At 50.4% G+C, this 17,426-nt stretch overlaps 1 protein-coding gene across 2 annotated transcripts in view; it reads left to right on the top strand.

Annotated features, from left to right (window-relative positions):
* Window positions 1-17,426, top strand: part of ESRRB (estrogen related receptor beta) — a 185,808-nt gene that overhangs the window by 65,489 nt on the left and 102,893 nt on the right. The window contains exon 1 of one of the 2 annotated variants that reach the window (XM_086319503.1): window positions 5,515-5,831. The exons of the other annotated variant lie outside the window; for it this stretch is intronic. Coding sequence (XP_086175629.1) covers window positions 5,782-5,831 — 50 coding nt within the window. The 5' untranslated portion in view covers window positions 5,515-5,781. Of the gene's footprint in view, window positions 1-5,514; window positions 5,832-17,426 lie in introns of those variants that run through there. 2 annotated transcript variants of the gene reach the window in all.

Here is a 17,426-nt window from a genome sequence, read left to right as displayed (position 1 = left end):
AGTCACAAGAAATTGGGTGATAAATTAATATGTGACACAGATGAAAATAAGGTCAGATTTCTTTGTTATTAGTTTTGATAAAAATCCACCATCCACTGTAATGGAAAATACTTAATTAGGCAGCTCATTCATTCAGTCAATAGCGAGTCGTTTAATGCCTTTTAGGTACCAGGCGCTATCAAGGTACATTCTTCTCCACTGACCCTCCTCCTCGTTCTGTACCTCCTCTTTCTTCCTCTCTTTGTACTCCCCCTCCTGTTCCTCTCTCTTCTTCCCAAAATTGGGCAGGTGGCAAAGCTCTTAGAGTCATGATGTGTTCCTATTCTCCGGGAGATGAGGAAGGGGAAAGATCTCTGTTTCTTTGGAGGGACACGTCTCACCTTCCTGCCTGCTCACTGCAGTTGCCGTCTTGCACAGGGAAAGGAATCTTTTGGGCACACAGAGAACTTCAATATGCCATGCAGCTGTGTTAGTGAGAATGGAATCTTGAGACTCAGGGAAAAAAAAATGATAATCACAGAGCTTTGAAATATCTGGAAGTTATTCCTCCAATACCCCTGGTAGGGGTTTCAGATAATGAAGTGGATAGTAGTGGTGGGAGGGACCCCAAGCATTTATCCACTCAAGACGTAGCCCCCTTCACATTTCATCTTTGGTGTCACGGTGGCAGTGCCAACAGGACACGAGCCTTCTTGCCCCAATAATAGCCCCTTACAGCTTCAGGAAAAGCCATCATGTTTCCGCAGCATTTATCTGTCAGCAGGAGACTATTATGGGAGCACAAACTCGCATTGTATTAGCGTTATCAGTTCATTATGATCCTTGGGACGTGTGCCAGCCAGTGGGCTGCCAGTCTGCTGACCAGCACAGGGGGATATAACTCCACATCCCAAAATTCAAGCCTTGAGAAGACAGCGGGCCCACAGGGGTGTGTGGTCGGGGACATTTTCTCTGGCCAGGAGTTCACAGAGCCCTGGCTTGATCAGCAAGATCCCCAGAGATGCCCAGGTCAGGCTCACTGTCCAGGCTGGGCCCATCTTAGTCCTCACGGACTATCAATGGATGCACTCTCCCAGCTCACCTCCCCCAGTGCTCACCCTGGGGTGGAACAGTGCTTACCCTGGCGTGGATTGTGATCAGACAGTTCCATGGAGGCACCCTCTCCTTCCTGGGCTGGTGGTAAGGAGTAACTACACGCCTTGTAGGCATCGTTCTCACCTGGAAACTTGGTGCAGTGAAGGTGGATGCCGTCGAGGGACAGGGATGCTATAAATAATTAGTGTCTCGCGTTCACTGTGCTTAGGGAGAATGTGGCAGGATCTCCAGAAACTCCTATTGGGTCTTGTCTTTTGTGATGAGGCCATCAGGTCCTCCTGCTGGGTTGCCTGGCTTGAAAGAGGAGAAAAGCCTCCTCATTGTTGGGCTGGAGAGTAGCCAGTGCAGGGAGGGGATTCAGAAATCTGAGAGACATTGCTTGCTGCTGTTGTTTCCTGTGCAGAAAAGATCAGTGTCAGAGCAGGGTGGGGAGGCACCTCGAGACAGCACACACTCCAAGGGCGGAGATCTTCACTACATTTGTGGCAACGGATGATGCTCTGGGTTCAGCTGCATAGATTATGGCTAGGCAGCTTGAGTGGTCCTCAAGATCCAGGTGCAGGCATTCAGACAGCCCATTCTAGGACTTAGCCAGACTGGGATGGGAAAGAGCGGGTGGATAGTGTGGACCTGGGTTCGGCTATTTGTGAGACACTGGGTGCTTTTTGTATCCAGGGAAACATAGGTTTGGGGGACAGAACAGGCAGAGCAGTGTCTGGGAATCTTTTCCTATTTATCTGCCTCCTGGAACCCAACCCCAAGGAAACCACTTGGGGAAGGGTCCACACTCTTCCACTTGGGGAAGAGTGGAATATTCCTTAGGAGAGAGCTTGAACTTGGGGAAGGAGGGAGGAGGGAAAGTGAAGAGACCTGCATACAAAGAACTAGGAATAGAATAAGTAGAAATCCATGCTTTGTCAGTTCTTCACTGTGTGACCTTGGGTAGGTCACTCCACCACACAGGGCCACTTAAAAATTTCCTTATTTATAAAGTCTGATGATGGTTCTAAATGATTGCCCGAACCCTCCCCACTCCCACCCCCCGCCCCCCAGCCATAAGGTCTTGTGAATGTAAGAAATGTCCATTTAAAGGAGTGTGTCACAAGAAATATGTCAGTTGCTGTTCCCCTTCTACCCTCCACAATTCCTGTGTCCGATGCTTTTTGTTCCATTCTCCTTGGGCTGACTTGCCCACCTGGGGGTGCCAATATGGGGACAGAGGAGAGTAAAGAGGTGGCTTAGAGCTTTTTGCTGGGGTGGGGGTGGGCTAGAAATAGTACCTGCTCCGGGTGGGCAGTGGAAGATTGAGAAGATGATGGGCCGAACGACTTCCGAGCTTGCGGGAGCCCAAGAGATCTGCCCACCCTGACTCTACCCCCCAGTACCACCTTTGCTTTCTGGAGAAGAGATGACTTCGGCCAGGCCATGCAAAATGGTCAGGACCAGAGCCCAGGCATCCTCTGCACTCGCCCTCCAGCTAGAGGCCCGGAACCCACCCTGGCTTTGGGAAGGAACCCCACCCGCCATGAGCTGGCTGGGGACAGAGGGGAGGAGAAAAACTGGTCCCACAAAGAGTGTGTGTCCTGGCCGCACTTGCCTGGGAAACCACAGGAGAAGCCTGGCCCTGCCAGCTGGATCAGGTTCCCCAGGGTGTCCATGCCGGTGGGCCCTCTCCTCCCCTGCAGTGGAGTCTGCAGGCTCACACTTGCCATGGAGGGAAGGGAGGAAGAACTCTGCTCCAGGGCCGTGTGTGATGGGGCTGGACAGTCACTGCAGAGGAGGACGACCAAAGAGGGCTGGAGCTCAGGGACCTCTTTCTCGCCCTGGAGGACACTCAGCTAGGGCACAGGGGTGAGGCCCTTAGCTACCTGTGCCCCTGTGCCTTGTATGCTGACAGCAGTTGTGCGGGCGTGAGCCTGGCTTTTTTCATGTTAATTTTTACTGGAGTATAGTTGATTTACAGTGTTGTGTTTCTCTGCTGCATAGCCACGCAAATCAGTTATAGATATACCCGCTTTTGTGTAGATGCTCTTCCCATATAGGCCATTACAGAATATTGAGCAGAGTTCCTTCTGCTATACAGTAGGTACTTGTTATCTATTTTATATACAGTAGTGTGTATATGTTTTGAACCAACACAGACTTTCTGTTTTCCCTCATTTGCACCCAGTGGCTTTGCATCCACTCCAAGCTGTGAAGTTGTCTTTCTTTTCACACTCCACTGAGTGTGCTCTATCTCCAGTTTACAAAAAGTGCACCCCCGAAAATACCCAGTGGATCTCAAACAACCTGTTAGGAGCTAAGTCCCTGAGGGGCAGCCAGCCTGTCCCCACAGCAGACGGCCCCCGCCCCACTCTAAACTGCTATGGTCTGACATTTCATTCAACAGAGTTTTTAATCAAGCAACTGCCATGTGCCAGGCACTGGTAAACACTGGGGATTCTCCAGTGAACAAAAACAGACAAGGTCCCTGCCCTTACAGAGCTTACAGTCTAGTGGTGCGTGTGTGTGTGTGTGTGTGTGTGTGTGTGTGCACGCGCGCACGCGCACATGCATTCAGGGGGTGGTATTTGTCATACCAATATATGTATAATTGCAAACTAATAAATTACCTGAAGCAAGGCAAATAGCAGAAGCTTCTGATGTGATCTGGAAGCTGGGACGTCCTCGGTGGCAGGGACAAAGCCTGAGGGGGCCACCTCACGGGCTGAGACAGGGCGTGGAGACACATAGGCGCTTGTTATCTGGGGGGTGCTGGTTGGCCATGGGGAAGGACTGGGGTCTCTTTCCTAAATGCAACAAATTTCGAAGGGGACTTTGGATGTTCATTTTACAAAGCGCTCCCTGGCTGCTAAGTGCTTAGCGAGTGGATTTCCAGGGGCCAGAAAGGATGCAGAGAAGCCAGTCTGAGGTCTTGGCAAGACATGGTGGTTGGATCTCTGCACCCCTCTTTCCATTTCCGATGTAACCAAGTACCTATGTGATTACAAAAAAAATCCAGGGCTGCTGGGGGCTCTACTGACAGAGCCGACATCTTCATCCATCTCTCTATGAGATACCTGCCAGCGCCCCGAGCCTGGAGAATCCCACGCGGTCCTCCACTTCAGCACAGAGGAAAAACCTCAGCTCGGTTTCCCAGCCTGCACGAGCTTCCATTTATCCAAGTCAAGTATCATCTGCCGTCCTGCCGCCCATTCCCCAGCCCCTCCCCGGCGGCCGGCCCCTCCTGGGGTTTCTCACAACCCTCCTGCTTTTATTCCTGAAGTGCTTGAACACTGCCTGCAGTTACAATCCATTTAGACTTTATTCTGATGATAAAATGATGTTTTCCCCCCTACTGCTCATTGTCTTTTGTAGACTATAGGAGAATAAGGTGATGGTCTCTCTTGAGGGCTTTTTTTCCCCTCCCTTTTAAATAATTCTATACCTATCCCCTCCCCACACTCATTTGAATCATCAGATTGATTATTATCCCTGTGGCTGGCACATCTCAAAAGATGACAAGCCCCAGAAGAAGGACTGGGGCTCGACTTACAGCTGGTTTTGGTACAGTAATACTCGGGTTCATGGAGACAGCAGCAGACAGGGATGCAGGTATGTTCGTAGCTGGGGATTCAGGTGTGTATGTTGAAGTGTCTACTTGTGCCGTGAAGTGGATGTGGCTGGTAAGTTGGTTGTTTTAACCATAGTTGTGTTTTTCTAAGCAGACAGGAATTTATTTGCTTGTGTCTGTGTCCTGGGAACATTTCTGAGGGTTGCCAATGAAGAGAACATCACTGTATACATCTTGAGTGTTTTATAGCATCAAGCCCTGCCGTCTAGTCCTGTGAGAGCTGTTCAGAACCCACTGGCCCAGGTGATGAGAGCTGGGAAGGGAAGCATCCCCTCTCTTGCTGGGGCTCACCTACAGGCCTGACCCTTTGCACTTTTATGCACCAAACACCAGGTGTGAGGCTCTGAATTTCTAAGGAGCTGGCCTCTTCTTTTTGATAGGCGGGAGGAGAAATGGGTCTCGTTTTTAAATTTAAAAAAGACCCCTTCCAAAAGGCTGAGATGAGTTTGCTGGACTTGCCAGTTAAAAGATCAGACTGGGGGTTGGGGGTGGAGAGGATATATAAGGGGCACACCTTTCAAGTCCCCAGCCCCACCAGCCAGTTGGGCTAAAAAAAAAATTTTTTTTTTCTTTAATGGCGAGAGGACAGGCCTTGCGGCTCTACAGCACAGTTCTCCTACTCCTCCTGAGGTGGGGACCTCGCGCGAGCGCCTGGTTCCATTGAAGTCTCTCTGGCTCACCCCCCTCCCCCCACCCCAGCTCGATTCTGTCACTTTAAGTCCAGCCCCTGAGAGATAGCCAATAGGAGCCAAACCATACATCAGTCTCCCAGCCTTAAAGCTACAGTAGGGTTAGCGGGCTCCAAGTCTCTGGTGCCCGAGCCGCCTCCACCGCTTCGCATCCCCTCTGCCCGCACAGGAGTGTGTGCCCGAGTGCGGGAGCTCTGGGCTGGGCGCGCACGGCTCTCGGCCTCCCTCGCGCCCCGCCGCGGCGCTTCCATCCACCCACTCCGCCTTGGCCGGCTCACCGTGCCCCTACCCGGACTCGCACCTCGCCGGTGCCCTTCACTCGCTCTTCCGCGTGATCTCCCCGCCGCCTTTTCTCTACCAACTGGGAATGCTAAAACGGGACTGATGGACGTGTCCGAACTCTGCGTCCCTGACCCCCTCGGCTACCACAACCAGTAGGTGCTCGGCTTCTCCGTCTGTGTCTGTCCTTCTGCCTGTCCGGCCGTCTGTCTTGAGTGTCGCAGTTCTTCTAGGCATTCTTGAAGTGGCAGGGACCCCGGGGGTGGCGGGGGGGAGGTGAGGGCACTTGGGGGGGACGTCGGAAGGGGAAAACCGCACACTTTTCTGGGTTTCCTTCTGGGGGTGAACCCGACTCTAACTTTTCCCTCACCCGCCCCTCCCCCCCGCCCCGCCATCCCGCATTTTGACAAACCCTCACTCTTAGGTAAGAGCAAAGCTTTTCGCATTCACTCCGATCGTCCCCCGCGGGGAGAAAATATTTGAGTTTCTGTGGAATGGGGAGGAGCGAGCCCAGAACAGGTGCGGTAATGTCTCAAGGATGTCCCGTCCCCACTCGGGAAAGCGTCCCTGCGGGCCCTTTGACTTTAATGTTTATTTTCATGCGGGGGACCAGAAGCGGTCCAGGCAAGGGAGCGAAACTGAACGTGCCGCGCAGGTTTGGAAACAGAGAGGCGAGCACGGTCCCGCGCTACGGTCCCAGAGCGGCTCCCCGAGGGCGCGCACGCGGCGCGGTGGACCCAAGCCCCCCCGCCACCTGCTCCCAGGGGTGCGGGCGGCGCGGCCGGGTTAGACTGCGCCCCGCATGCCCCGCCACGGGATGCCCGCCTCCCTCCAGGAGTGGGGACAAACGGCTGGACGCTGCAGCGGAAGCAAAGTTGGCTCTCGGCTTTAGGCAAGGCGGTGCTGGGTGATTTCCGTGCCCCGGGGCGGCTTTGCGCTCGCCTCCCTGGAACCTGGGGTGGTCTGAGTCGCTTGCACGCGGGTGGTCGGCGGGGGCTGCGGGGCTAGACACCGGGTAACCGCAGATCCCCGGACTTGGGCAGCTTGCCGAGTGCGCGGAGTGGGGACGCGCACAACTGATCCCCCAAACGGTCGAACGCTGCCCCGCGCGACCATCCTTGACTTTGCGAGGTCCTGCTCCGGCCACCCGCCGTTCCCCTCCCAGGCCCTCCGCGGTCGTCGTCCCACCTGCCCAGGTACCTGTCCCGGGCTCCCCGCGGGCGCTCCAGGCGCCGCCGCGCTCCGGGCAGGTGTCCGGGGCGTCTGGGTGTGGGCGCACTCCATGTGGTTCCCCCGGAAGGCTTCAGATAATACTACAATGAAAACTCTAGATTCTCGTGGATCTGCTTAACTTCTCGCTATTCTTCCTCCTCTCCCCCACCCCCACCCCCCACCCAAGCAAGCTGAACTACTAAAGTCAGTTCTCCTTCGGTCATCCTTTCGTTTTTTGTACCACCCCCTCCTCCCAGGAACCACGACATCCCTAAAACAATACTCTGGATATCGTGGGGTCCCAGTGAGTGTGATTACGCCCAGCGCTGAACTGAATACCTCCAACCCCAGGTGGACCGCGCCTAAGAGAGAAGGCAACTTCACAGCAGCGTCTCCTGAGGGGCGACCGCAGGGTCCAGCCTCCACGCTGACATTTTTGATTCCAGTTTTGGGGTTTCCCTGGGCAGAGGGTCCTTTCAGTGCCGCCAGAATTGAAACAGAGTGTCAGAAGAAGGCGATTGGATTAGGAGATGAGGGGGATCTTGGATTCAGATTTCCATCAGTGTGAAAAGTGGCTTTTAATTCTCTTTAAAGGTTATACTGATCCCAGCTTGTATGGCTGGTGCAGTTGGGGTGGGGGCCCATTTCACAGTATGGTGGTCCCTCCCTAAGGGAGGGGGAGCCCCCAAAGAAACCTCCTGGGTGGGTGAGACTGTGAACTGTGTATGATGCTCGTGGGGCATTTCCGCACATAAAATTACCAAGTACGACAAATATTGGATATTTAAATTATTTAGTTTTCATCTCTCCAGAGGTGACTTCTTTAGTTGAGCTTGAAATATCTATGTATTTGTCCCTGGATCAAGTCACAGTCAATAAATATGAAATTTTGTATGGGGGAAGTACATCTTTTGATTATGTTGACCAGGAAAGCAAAGAGAGATGGGGGATTTAGCAGCTGGGTAATTCATCGAGTTGACGGCAACCCTGGCTTGAGTTTGAGGAGAAATATGGGCAAAGAAGGAATGTCAGGGAAGCAGCAAAGGGGAATGAGGTAGCCGAGGTCCTGGGTGCCTGGGAAGGGTTTGAAGTGGAAATCAATTATAAAGTAAGCCTGATAGTGATCTGGATTTGGACTCCCTAGCCTTCTTGTTTTTGTTTGTTTGTTTTTGCAAAGAATTAGCTTCTCACTCCATGGGGCACAGGAAAAGCCAGAAACGTGCCTGCTTCTTCTACGGAGGATCTAAGCATCCCGGTGAGATGCCGTTTCTCAGAGCCCCAAACCTGCTGGGCTGCAGTCCAAGCGTTAGTGAGCCGGGCCCCCATACACAGGTGCGTGCCTTCTGGAGAAGGCATACCTCTGCTGTGGTTACTGGGGTACAAAATTGCCAAGGACGAGCTTGTAGAGGTCGGAGGCTGCTGTTGGGGGAGGCAGCTTTCTGACCACCACCCCCCGGTGTTTCTCTGCTTCACAACAAGTAGCTTTAGAGCCCCCTGGTAGCAAAGTGACAAGACACAGGACTGCATTCTCTGGTTTGTTGGAAGGACGGTAGAATGAATCCATCCATTATGGTGCCGAGGTTTCTCTGGAACCTATACGAGACTGGGTGGGTTCGAGTGCTCTGTACAGATAGTTTCTACCTATTTGCCTTAGTTGACATTCCCGGACTTGAAAAAAAAACTCAAGGGCGCAGGGACCACAGTCCAGCGAGGAAGAACTCCCCAGACTTCCCTTTCACCTGCTAATATACAGAGAGCGATCTTTAATATTTTAGAGTTATTTTCACTTTCCAGGTGAGAAATTCACTTTCACACACACACACACAGATACACTGGGACCTTCATACCTTTCTCTCCTTCATTTTCATTTTCCTGTAGCCAATCCTGTAGGTGACTCCATTACCATTTCTAATCAATATTTTATGTACATATATAATCAGCAGAGTCGGAGTGAGTGCGCTGGCTTGTGTGGGCCTGTGTACAAATGCGTTGGGGACGGACCCCGATGGAGATCCTTGGCAGACAATCTGGGGAGTTGCGGGGGGGCTTCGTCACCCACCATCCGATGACCACTTTGCTGATGTTAAAGAAACAGAGAACAAACTGTCCCAAAGGTAAAATATGTGGGTTCACAAGTAGGAAAAATGCCACATGGTAATTCAGAATCAGTGACCCAGAGAAAAACAAAGGGGGGAATTAATTTTTAATGGTACATTTAAAAATAAATCACGGGAGGACATTCATCTTGGTTTTCTGAGGGAGGGGCTCCAGGAAATAAACCTTTCGGTGTCTGCAGCCCCCTCTGGAAGGTGTGGGCTGCCGTGGAAGAGGATGGGCTTGTTCAGGCCTGAGGGCGACAAGCTTAGCAGGAAATCAGAGGGCCCCAGTCCTGGGCAAGGCCCTTTCCAGCTGAGTGAGATCTTGACATCAACTGGAAATTTCCTCTCGGAGCTTATTTCCGCAACTCCATTTTAGAAACAGTCCTCAATTTTTACCAACAATTGGAACATACGAAAAAGATGTTTCTTAAACAAATGTATATGAAGAAACAGACTGACCCACCAAACAAGAACCTTTTCATTCTATTGATTTGGAGGAATCAATACATATTCCATTTAGTCCGGGAGAGGAGAGACAGAGGGGACTTACGGGGAAAGCTCTGTGAGGGAAGTGGCTGTGGTAGGGATTTCATGTCACAACCCCGCCTTCTCGAAGTGTCCCGGCTCTAGCCCAGGGGGCCCTTGTGACTCTGTCTGATTGATTTGTGTTCCTGATAATGGGACATATTGCCAAATGCTTTCTTTTCTTTTTTTTAATTTTAAGATAATCTAAACTCAGTGAGAGTTTGTCTCCTTCTTCAGTCCTCTACAAAATGCCCAGCTTCTTTTGAGCACAGGAACTGGGAAGCTCTGTACAAGTCTGGCAGCCCAAAGGAAGGTGTGGGGTGGAGAGACATTGTCAGGGTGTTTGCATGGGAGGTGGGCTATGGAGCTGGCTGTGTGAATGAGCAGAATTCAAAAGGAAAGCGAGTTCAGTCAAACATTTAGACAAGAGCTGAGATGCTTTTGACCCGGTTCTGCAGCGCCCTTCCTTAGAACGTGTCTTCTGGACGCTTTAGGTGGTTTTCTCAGTATGATTTCTTTGTGGTTCTCATTTACGAGGACAGAATAGCAGGGATGCAGAGCCTAATCCACCTCTTCAAAGTCAAGTCCAGCCCACACCCTGAACACCCCAGGCTGGTGCCTTTTCACACCTACCAGCCATCATTCAGCTCTTTGTCTCTGCAAGCTCCAGTCCTCCCAGTCTCTTCCAGCTTGACCAGGAGGTCTGCCCAGAATTCGTTAGGACTCCTCCCAACTTTGCTGGGAGCTTCTGGCTTGAAGCTGGGTGGCTTTTGGCAGAACAGTCCCCTGGGGATTGCACAGCTTGAGTGCTGAACCTCCGATGTCCTCCACCGTGGCCATGGTTCCCAGAGGATGTGTGGGGCGCCAGCAGAGGGTCCACAGACCAGGCCAGGAAGCCCCGAAGGGCTCAGCTGGAGAATGGACTGGAAGCAGACATATCTGAGCTCACCTCCTGCCCCTGGGGCCATTTGCTGACTTCTAGGGATAAACAAAGGTCCAAGTGCTGGTGACTCCTGATTGGACTTCCTCTCTGCTGACCATCCCCTTTCTCAGGCTCAGGAGCGTTGGACCTCCGGGGAACTGTCAATGCATGATCATTCCTCGGAGGAGGGGTCCACGGGCCCCATGGGCTTCTACTGCCCCCGGTGTCCCCTGGTGTGGCTGGGGTGGCTTGCAGCAGGCTCACATCCTGGTTGTCCCATCCGCTGGTATGGCCAGGTCCCTGCACAGGGAGGTTGCGGTGTTTATAATTGCAAATGTAATTAGCAGACCAGCTCTGGGGGACTGGGATGCTCAACTTCTCTGTACATCAGAGTGACCCCTGTGCTGGCTGGCCGGCAGATTAACCCTTCCTGGGCCAGCACGCCCACCCACCCACACACGCTCCCCCTACCTCTAGTGAGGCCGCTGACCTTTCCCTGATAATGACAGGGCTGTCCCGGGGAAGGGGGTGGGAGGGCCAGACTGCTTTCTGGGAGCAGTTGTCAGGGCAGTGCCTGGGAGAGGTCAGTCACTGGGGGCGTGTTTCTTCCCTAGGCCACTGGGCATGTGACCCTCACCACTTGTGACAGTGTGACCCGCCCCCCCTGTGGCAGGCTGGAGCATTTCCTGGCACACTTACTGGGCCACACTGGAAGGAGGTCACTGGAGGACTGTGGGTGCATGCTGGTCAGTGGCTCTAGGGGCTTCGCTGGGGGAAGCAGGGCTCTGGAGGGGCCTCCTTGCACCTGTGACTGCCAGCTGGCTCGCAGGTTCTGCGGGGGTACCCTCACTCTCGATGTGTGTGTGGGGGCAGACTGTAGGAGAACACGGGCTCAATTTGTCCCTGGGAGCAGAGACCACCCCAGCCCTTTGCACTGCCACGATCAACCACCCAGCAAAAGACATGGACAAACCAGACAAGTGGGAAACTTGGAGCCCACGTATGGCCCCAGCCCCCCACCCCTCCTGTGAGTGCACTGATGTGTCTGCCTACCTAGAGTGCCTTTCTGTAGATCAGGATTAGAACAGAAAGGATTTTAATAGCCCCTCTACTTATAAGCATTGGCTTAAGAGAGTGTCAAGCTCTTTTTTGTTGCCGTTAACACCCCTGATACAGAGGATGTCTGCAAATGCCGAGGCACCAAAAGCCGCATCTGTTCCTAGGAAAGTGTCTGTGTGTGCACGTGTGTGAGAGCCACGGCGGGCTCCCCTTTCAGATGGGAGACGAGGGGCTCTGCTGTTTAAAGCCGGCCCCTGCTGGCCTGCCTTTTACCCCTTGCCTGGATTGAGGTCAGGCTGTGGCCACATTCCAGCGAGGGGCTGTGCGCCTTGGGGTTTTTCCGTGGTGTGGGAGGGAGCCCAGAGCAACCCAACAGGGCTGGCTGTCCCTGCCATCGGAGGAGTTCAGTTTTTCCTAAGAGGCTCTCTTCAGTTTTCTGGGCCTGGGTAGGGCTGGCAGACCCTGGAGAGGGCGAGCAGGCCGGCCTGCTCTTCTCCCGGAGAACAGATGGCCACACTCAAAGAGGCAGGCGGTTCTTCCCCAGGTCCCCGACTAACCCTTCTCTCCCTGGATATGGCCATCAACAGTCTTATCGCTAAAGGTCAAATGTATTCTTACGTCAAGGAAAATCAGACTGGTTTTCATTTGCCCATGGGACTTTCGATATGAAACTGGATGAGGTTAAAAAAAAAAAATCTATTGGCTAAATGCCTTAAATTCAGGATTGTGTGGTCTCGGGTTAAAATAAGCTCCAAATAAAAGTTTTCCTGGGGGTTAGAGACATAATTGTTTTTACATCTTCATTTGCCATGCTTTTTAACCTACACACGTTTTGTCCCAAAGAATTTTGTTTTCCTTCTCTTCCTCTCCACACCCCCGCCTGCCCGCCTTTAAATTTCTCTCCTCTGTTCCTTATGACTTTAAAAAATATTCGTCTTTTCAACACTGTCATTCAGCGTCCCCAGGATTGAGCCTTTTCTGGGAATGGTTTTCTGGATAATGTTATTTTGCTTCTCAATGTCATTTCATCCGGAGGTCAAAAGGCAGTTAAACAAACTCCAACAAGCTTTTGTTTTTATCTCCTGGTTTTAAATGTGATCAGTTTTCATTTTAAACTACATCAGAATCCTCTCCTGCCAATTACAGTAGCAGCCAGCCTCACGCCTGACCGTGAGTGTTTACTGAAACACTGCATTAAAATTGCACCAATGTGAAGTGCCCAATTAGAGTCAGGTCTTCCTATGGAGGAAGCTGTGAGTTTCAAAACCCCAATGCTAAGTGTTATTTTAACTTTATTTTTTTAACTGCTCAAAATAACTTACGTTCATAATGTTTTTCCCTTTTCTTGTTATATAATTCTTAAAGTATTATATTTACTTACCTTTACGTTTTTGGTGTTTTTACCTGGCTTGTATTTTTAAAAAGATACCCAGCAAGAGGTTTTTGAGCATCACTGGTCTTTTCCTGTGTTCTTGGTTTCCGAAAGACAGAGAACAAGAAAATACAGTCCTAAGGAAATGCTGTAGTTGGGGGGTTGACGATGTGAAGGGTGATGTTTCGAATGAAATTCTCTCGTATCTCTCTATTTAACATTGTCCTTTGTCTTTACTTATGTTTTCCCTCTATTTTCATTCCAACTTGCTCTAGCTTATTTATCCCTCTTTGGTTTTATATGTTTTAGAGGAAGGCATATAGGGTACGTGTGTGTGTGTGTGTGTGTGTGTGTGTGTGTCTACCTGAGCACATTTGTAAGTATGTGTGTGTGAGTGCTCGGGTGTGTTGGAATTGTTTTGAGGTGCTGAGCATGATTGGTTGAGAGAAGTCCCAAAGCAGAATGGCTGTTACGGGCCACCTCATTCTACTTCAGCCATTAAGACCTTGACCCACTGGTTGCATTTGGTAGGGAAATCAAAGAGGGTAAAAACCTCCTGTTGAAAGCACATTGCAGGTTGATTGTCTGTTACCCGAGGAGGTACGGGTGAGAGGCGATCAGGATGCCCCACACTTTATTCGAAGCCAACTTTTCCATCTCTCTGCTCTCTCACCTCACTTCCTCACACTTGGAGCTCTAGTTTGGGATCCTGGTGATGTGAGTGAATGAGCTGGTCTATGCTTTTGTTTTTGCCCTCCTAATCGATCGGGAGGAAACATTGCTTTTGATGGTGAGACATCTCTTCAGCCTGCATGCAGAGTGCAGTATCCAGCCTTTTCCTTTAGCCTCACTCTTTGTCATTTGTCCCGTGGGTATGTTGACATTGTCTACCTAAGCAGTCAGGCTAACAAGCTTTGGCAGAAAGAACACCGCTTTCACAGAAATGATAGCAAGAATGCAATGGTTGTAATAATTATAACAGTAATAACAGCTTGTAGCTTTTTCTCCCCCCAAAGCGCCAAGCAATTCTCATAACCATTCCCTCATAGTAACTGTATGAGGGTTGCTGTGTCTTGCCTCCAAACGTAAATGTTTTTCTGCAAGCATAACATGCCAAGGCTTCAGGTTTGCATGTCTAAATTCATCCAGGGGCAAAGAAAATGCCTGGTGTCTGAAATATGAACAGACAAAGGTAAAGGAGAATACAGTGTCCGACACACAGCCCCCTTGAGAAATGCCAGGTGTGTTGCCTTTGAACTGGTAAGGCAGAGATGTTTCTTGTAAAGGATTCTGACCTTCCTGTCACGATCAGCTGAGACCCATGCCGTGCTCTGCCTCTCCTTGCCCCCAGTGTTCCTTAGTGCCTCTGGCTGCGATCTCAGGAGAAGTTTGCAGACCAAAGGCACACAGAGGACAAGGGGGTTATGACTTGGCACATGTGAAGAGCTGGGAACAGAGCTGGGTGAAGAGAGAGGCAAAGTCACCTTGCCACCCTTGATCGCCTTCTCGGCCGTTCAGCGTCTCCCAGGGCTTTCTGTCTCTGTTCCTGGGTATCCCAGCCTGCTCTCTGGATGCAAAGATCGGAGGGACCGTGTCCGGAAGCCATCCCCTCTGGATTCCTGTGACCCTTTTGTGAATTTTCATGGCGATACCCAGATCTGAACCTGCTCACGTGCAAACTACTCATCTGTGCATTACTTTTGAAATTGGCTTGGCCTTTGTTATTTCCTCTCTCATCCCTGCCCCCCTTTTTTTGTTTGTGTGCCTTGGAAATAGGAGACAGCCTCAGACACCAGCCTAATACTATCAGCCAAACATAATCGGAGCCACCTGAGTATACCAAGGTCCCAGGACTGTCTGTAATTTTTTTCTACTTCAATATTCTTACTCAATTTCTACCACCACCACCCCCCACCCCGCCAAATACCCAACAACCCAAAGCTTTGGGTTATTAATTGATTATTATCTGATTTAACAAACAAGACGTCCTACCCCACAAGGAATCCCAGCAACACTCTGGCTGTGCCGCTCAGGCTGAGATCTGCTTTCTTCGCCCCCTCCATCGGTGAGAAACGTTATAGCTTGAATTCCCTTGTTGGACCCTGAGTAAAAAATTAATTCATGAATAATAAAAACCAATCAGTCTTGTTGAGTTTAAGAAGGATTAGGAGAAAGGGTGTTTTTTCTTACAGAGAACATTTGGAATCTGCGTGTCATTGTCACCGAGTGTTCGGGGTGGCTTGAGTGTGCCTTTATTCACAGCAAATGAGCTGTTTATTATCCCGAAGGGTAACACGTCTTCCTCAGTTGTAAGGCCAACTTACTGGAGGTTGTTACACGGGTTTCCCACCCAATTCTCTCCCACAGACCCATACAAATCAGTGATAATTCATTGAAATTAAGACAGTTTCCTGTGGAATCGGCACATCATCAAATAGCAACAGACCTGGCATTGCATTATGAATAAGCTGGTTTGTTGATGGAGTGGAGTCTGTCTCTCTGTTTCCCTCCCCTTTCTTTCCCTGGGAAGTAATTGACCAGAAATTTACATGTCTTTGCAAGAAGTACTGAAATTAGACTTGTAGATACTCTTTTAGTTTCCAGAATAGTATCTACTTCCCAGGGTGGCTGTGAAGATTAAACAGAGGTAATTCACAAGTGTCAGGCACATAGTGGGAGTACATTAAATGTTTGATGTTCTTATTAATTTTTTTATGTTATCTATTGGGAGTTACTTTTCATTCCTTTGATACAACTTCACAATGAGAGTCCTTCCTACTCAGGAGCGAGATTGGGGTGCTTGAACCGATTACTTGGTTTAATGCGATCAATGTGGCTTGGGTTTCCATATGTAACACAAGGGGATTATAGAAGGAATTATGACTTGGGACCCAAGGTGGTGAATAGGAAATTTCCTCTGAATGAATCCCTCTATCCTTGGACTGTGGGTAAAGTTGCCCAGTAAAATACAGGACCCTTGGTTGCATTTGAATTTTAGATAAACAACAAATATTTTTTTAGTGTAAGTATGTCCCATGTGATATTTGCTAAATCTGGCAACCCTACCCATGGGTGTTTTTCTTAAACTGATCTGATCAAGAAACACATTTCCCTTATTTTTTTCTACTTTTGACAAAGCTTCAAAGAATGATTATATGCAGTTTTTTCAAACTGTTTTTTAAATGACTATCTTTAACTTTTTGCAGATGTTAACTTGTTAGGTTGGTCATATCCTTAGACGTTAGTGGGTACAAGTCATTTCCGTCATCCAAATATATCGATAGAGTAGCAATCAGGTAAACACGTCTGCTGAATGAAGTCTTCTAGCGTAGCACCCAGAGCTACTGAATGTTGCTTTGGGGACGAACAGGGTAAGCAGAGTCTTTTAGGGAACTTGTCTCTGCATGATGTTTCTCTGACAAACAGGTTGAGGGACTGGATTACTAGAGGCTGACACCCCAGCAATTGGAGGCTACACTTGCGGCACCTTGAAGGCCAAAGCAGCAACAACCTCTTCCTGCCTTCCCACACAGGGACAGGAGGCTGGCCCTTCGGAGACATCCCCTAAGAGGGTGTGGAGGAAACAGCCCAGATCAGTGTTAGGTGGTAATGTGACAAGGACAACGGCCCGAACCTGATACAGCAGGCTGAGGGCATGCGTGAACTGGGACACACCAACGGGGGACCAGCGAACCCCAGCTTTTCTTCGCCTACCTCCCAGGGCGGCATAGTAGTTCAGCCCGGGGAAACACAACCATTGTTTTATGCGGGGTACCCTCACCACCCAGAGTATGGGGAATGGAAGAGCTCTAGAGCCCCCTGCAGGCCATAAATGGCACTGCACCTCATGGGTGACCGTCCCACTACAGAGCCTCCTGAGGGTGGGACGGAGTGTGGAGGATATCAGAAGGTGAACCTGTAGAAACGCAGGATCCTAGAGGACTGGGTGCAGAACCCCGGCTTCAGAAAGCAGCTCTGGTTTCAGAACTGCTTTTCGGATCCACACTCCACGCTTTTTAGCACTGTAGTTACTTCCTAGTCTGGTATGCCAATGACCTCCCGCTATGCCCGCGGACAGACGCAGGACGCTCACCGCCTCCATGGCTTGCCGTGACCTCCAGACAGGCTGGGCAGTGCTCAGGCCTCACTCAGCCCGAGGAAAGCCCTCCCTCCAGCTGCTGGAAGTGCAGAACCACCATGGCTAGCACCATTTTCAGGGCCTGATTGACACTTGCTGTTCAAATTCTCCTAAGATATCTGACTCCCTGGGGATCATTTTAGGATTTGCTGGAAGAAAAGTCTGGGGAAGAGGAGAGAGCTGAAAATAAACTGCAGAGTCAGAGGTGGACAATTGTAATAATAGTAATAGTAACCGTTGTTAACATTTATTGAGTACTTACTGGGTACCAGGCTTTGTTGTAAGATCATTTCACGTGTTAACTCACTGCCTCCTCACAATAACCCTATTGGGGTTAATCGGAAAATAGGAACTAGGTCCTATCACCATCCCCATTTCACAGGGAAGGAAACAAAGGTACAGAGATGCTAGGTCACTTGCCCA

This window comes from Bos grunniens, chromosome 10 (genome assembly GCF_055505025.1).
Source record: "Bos grunniens cultivar Pamir isolate PY7600 chromosome 10, Bosgru_T2T1.0, whole genome shotgun sequence".
In the NCBI taxonomy this organism is placed as follows: domain Eukaryota; kingdom Metazoa; phylum Chordata; class Mammalia; order Artiodactyla; family Bovidae; genus Bos; species Bos grunniens.
This window is presented reverse-complemented; position numbering and strand designations above follow the sequence as displayed.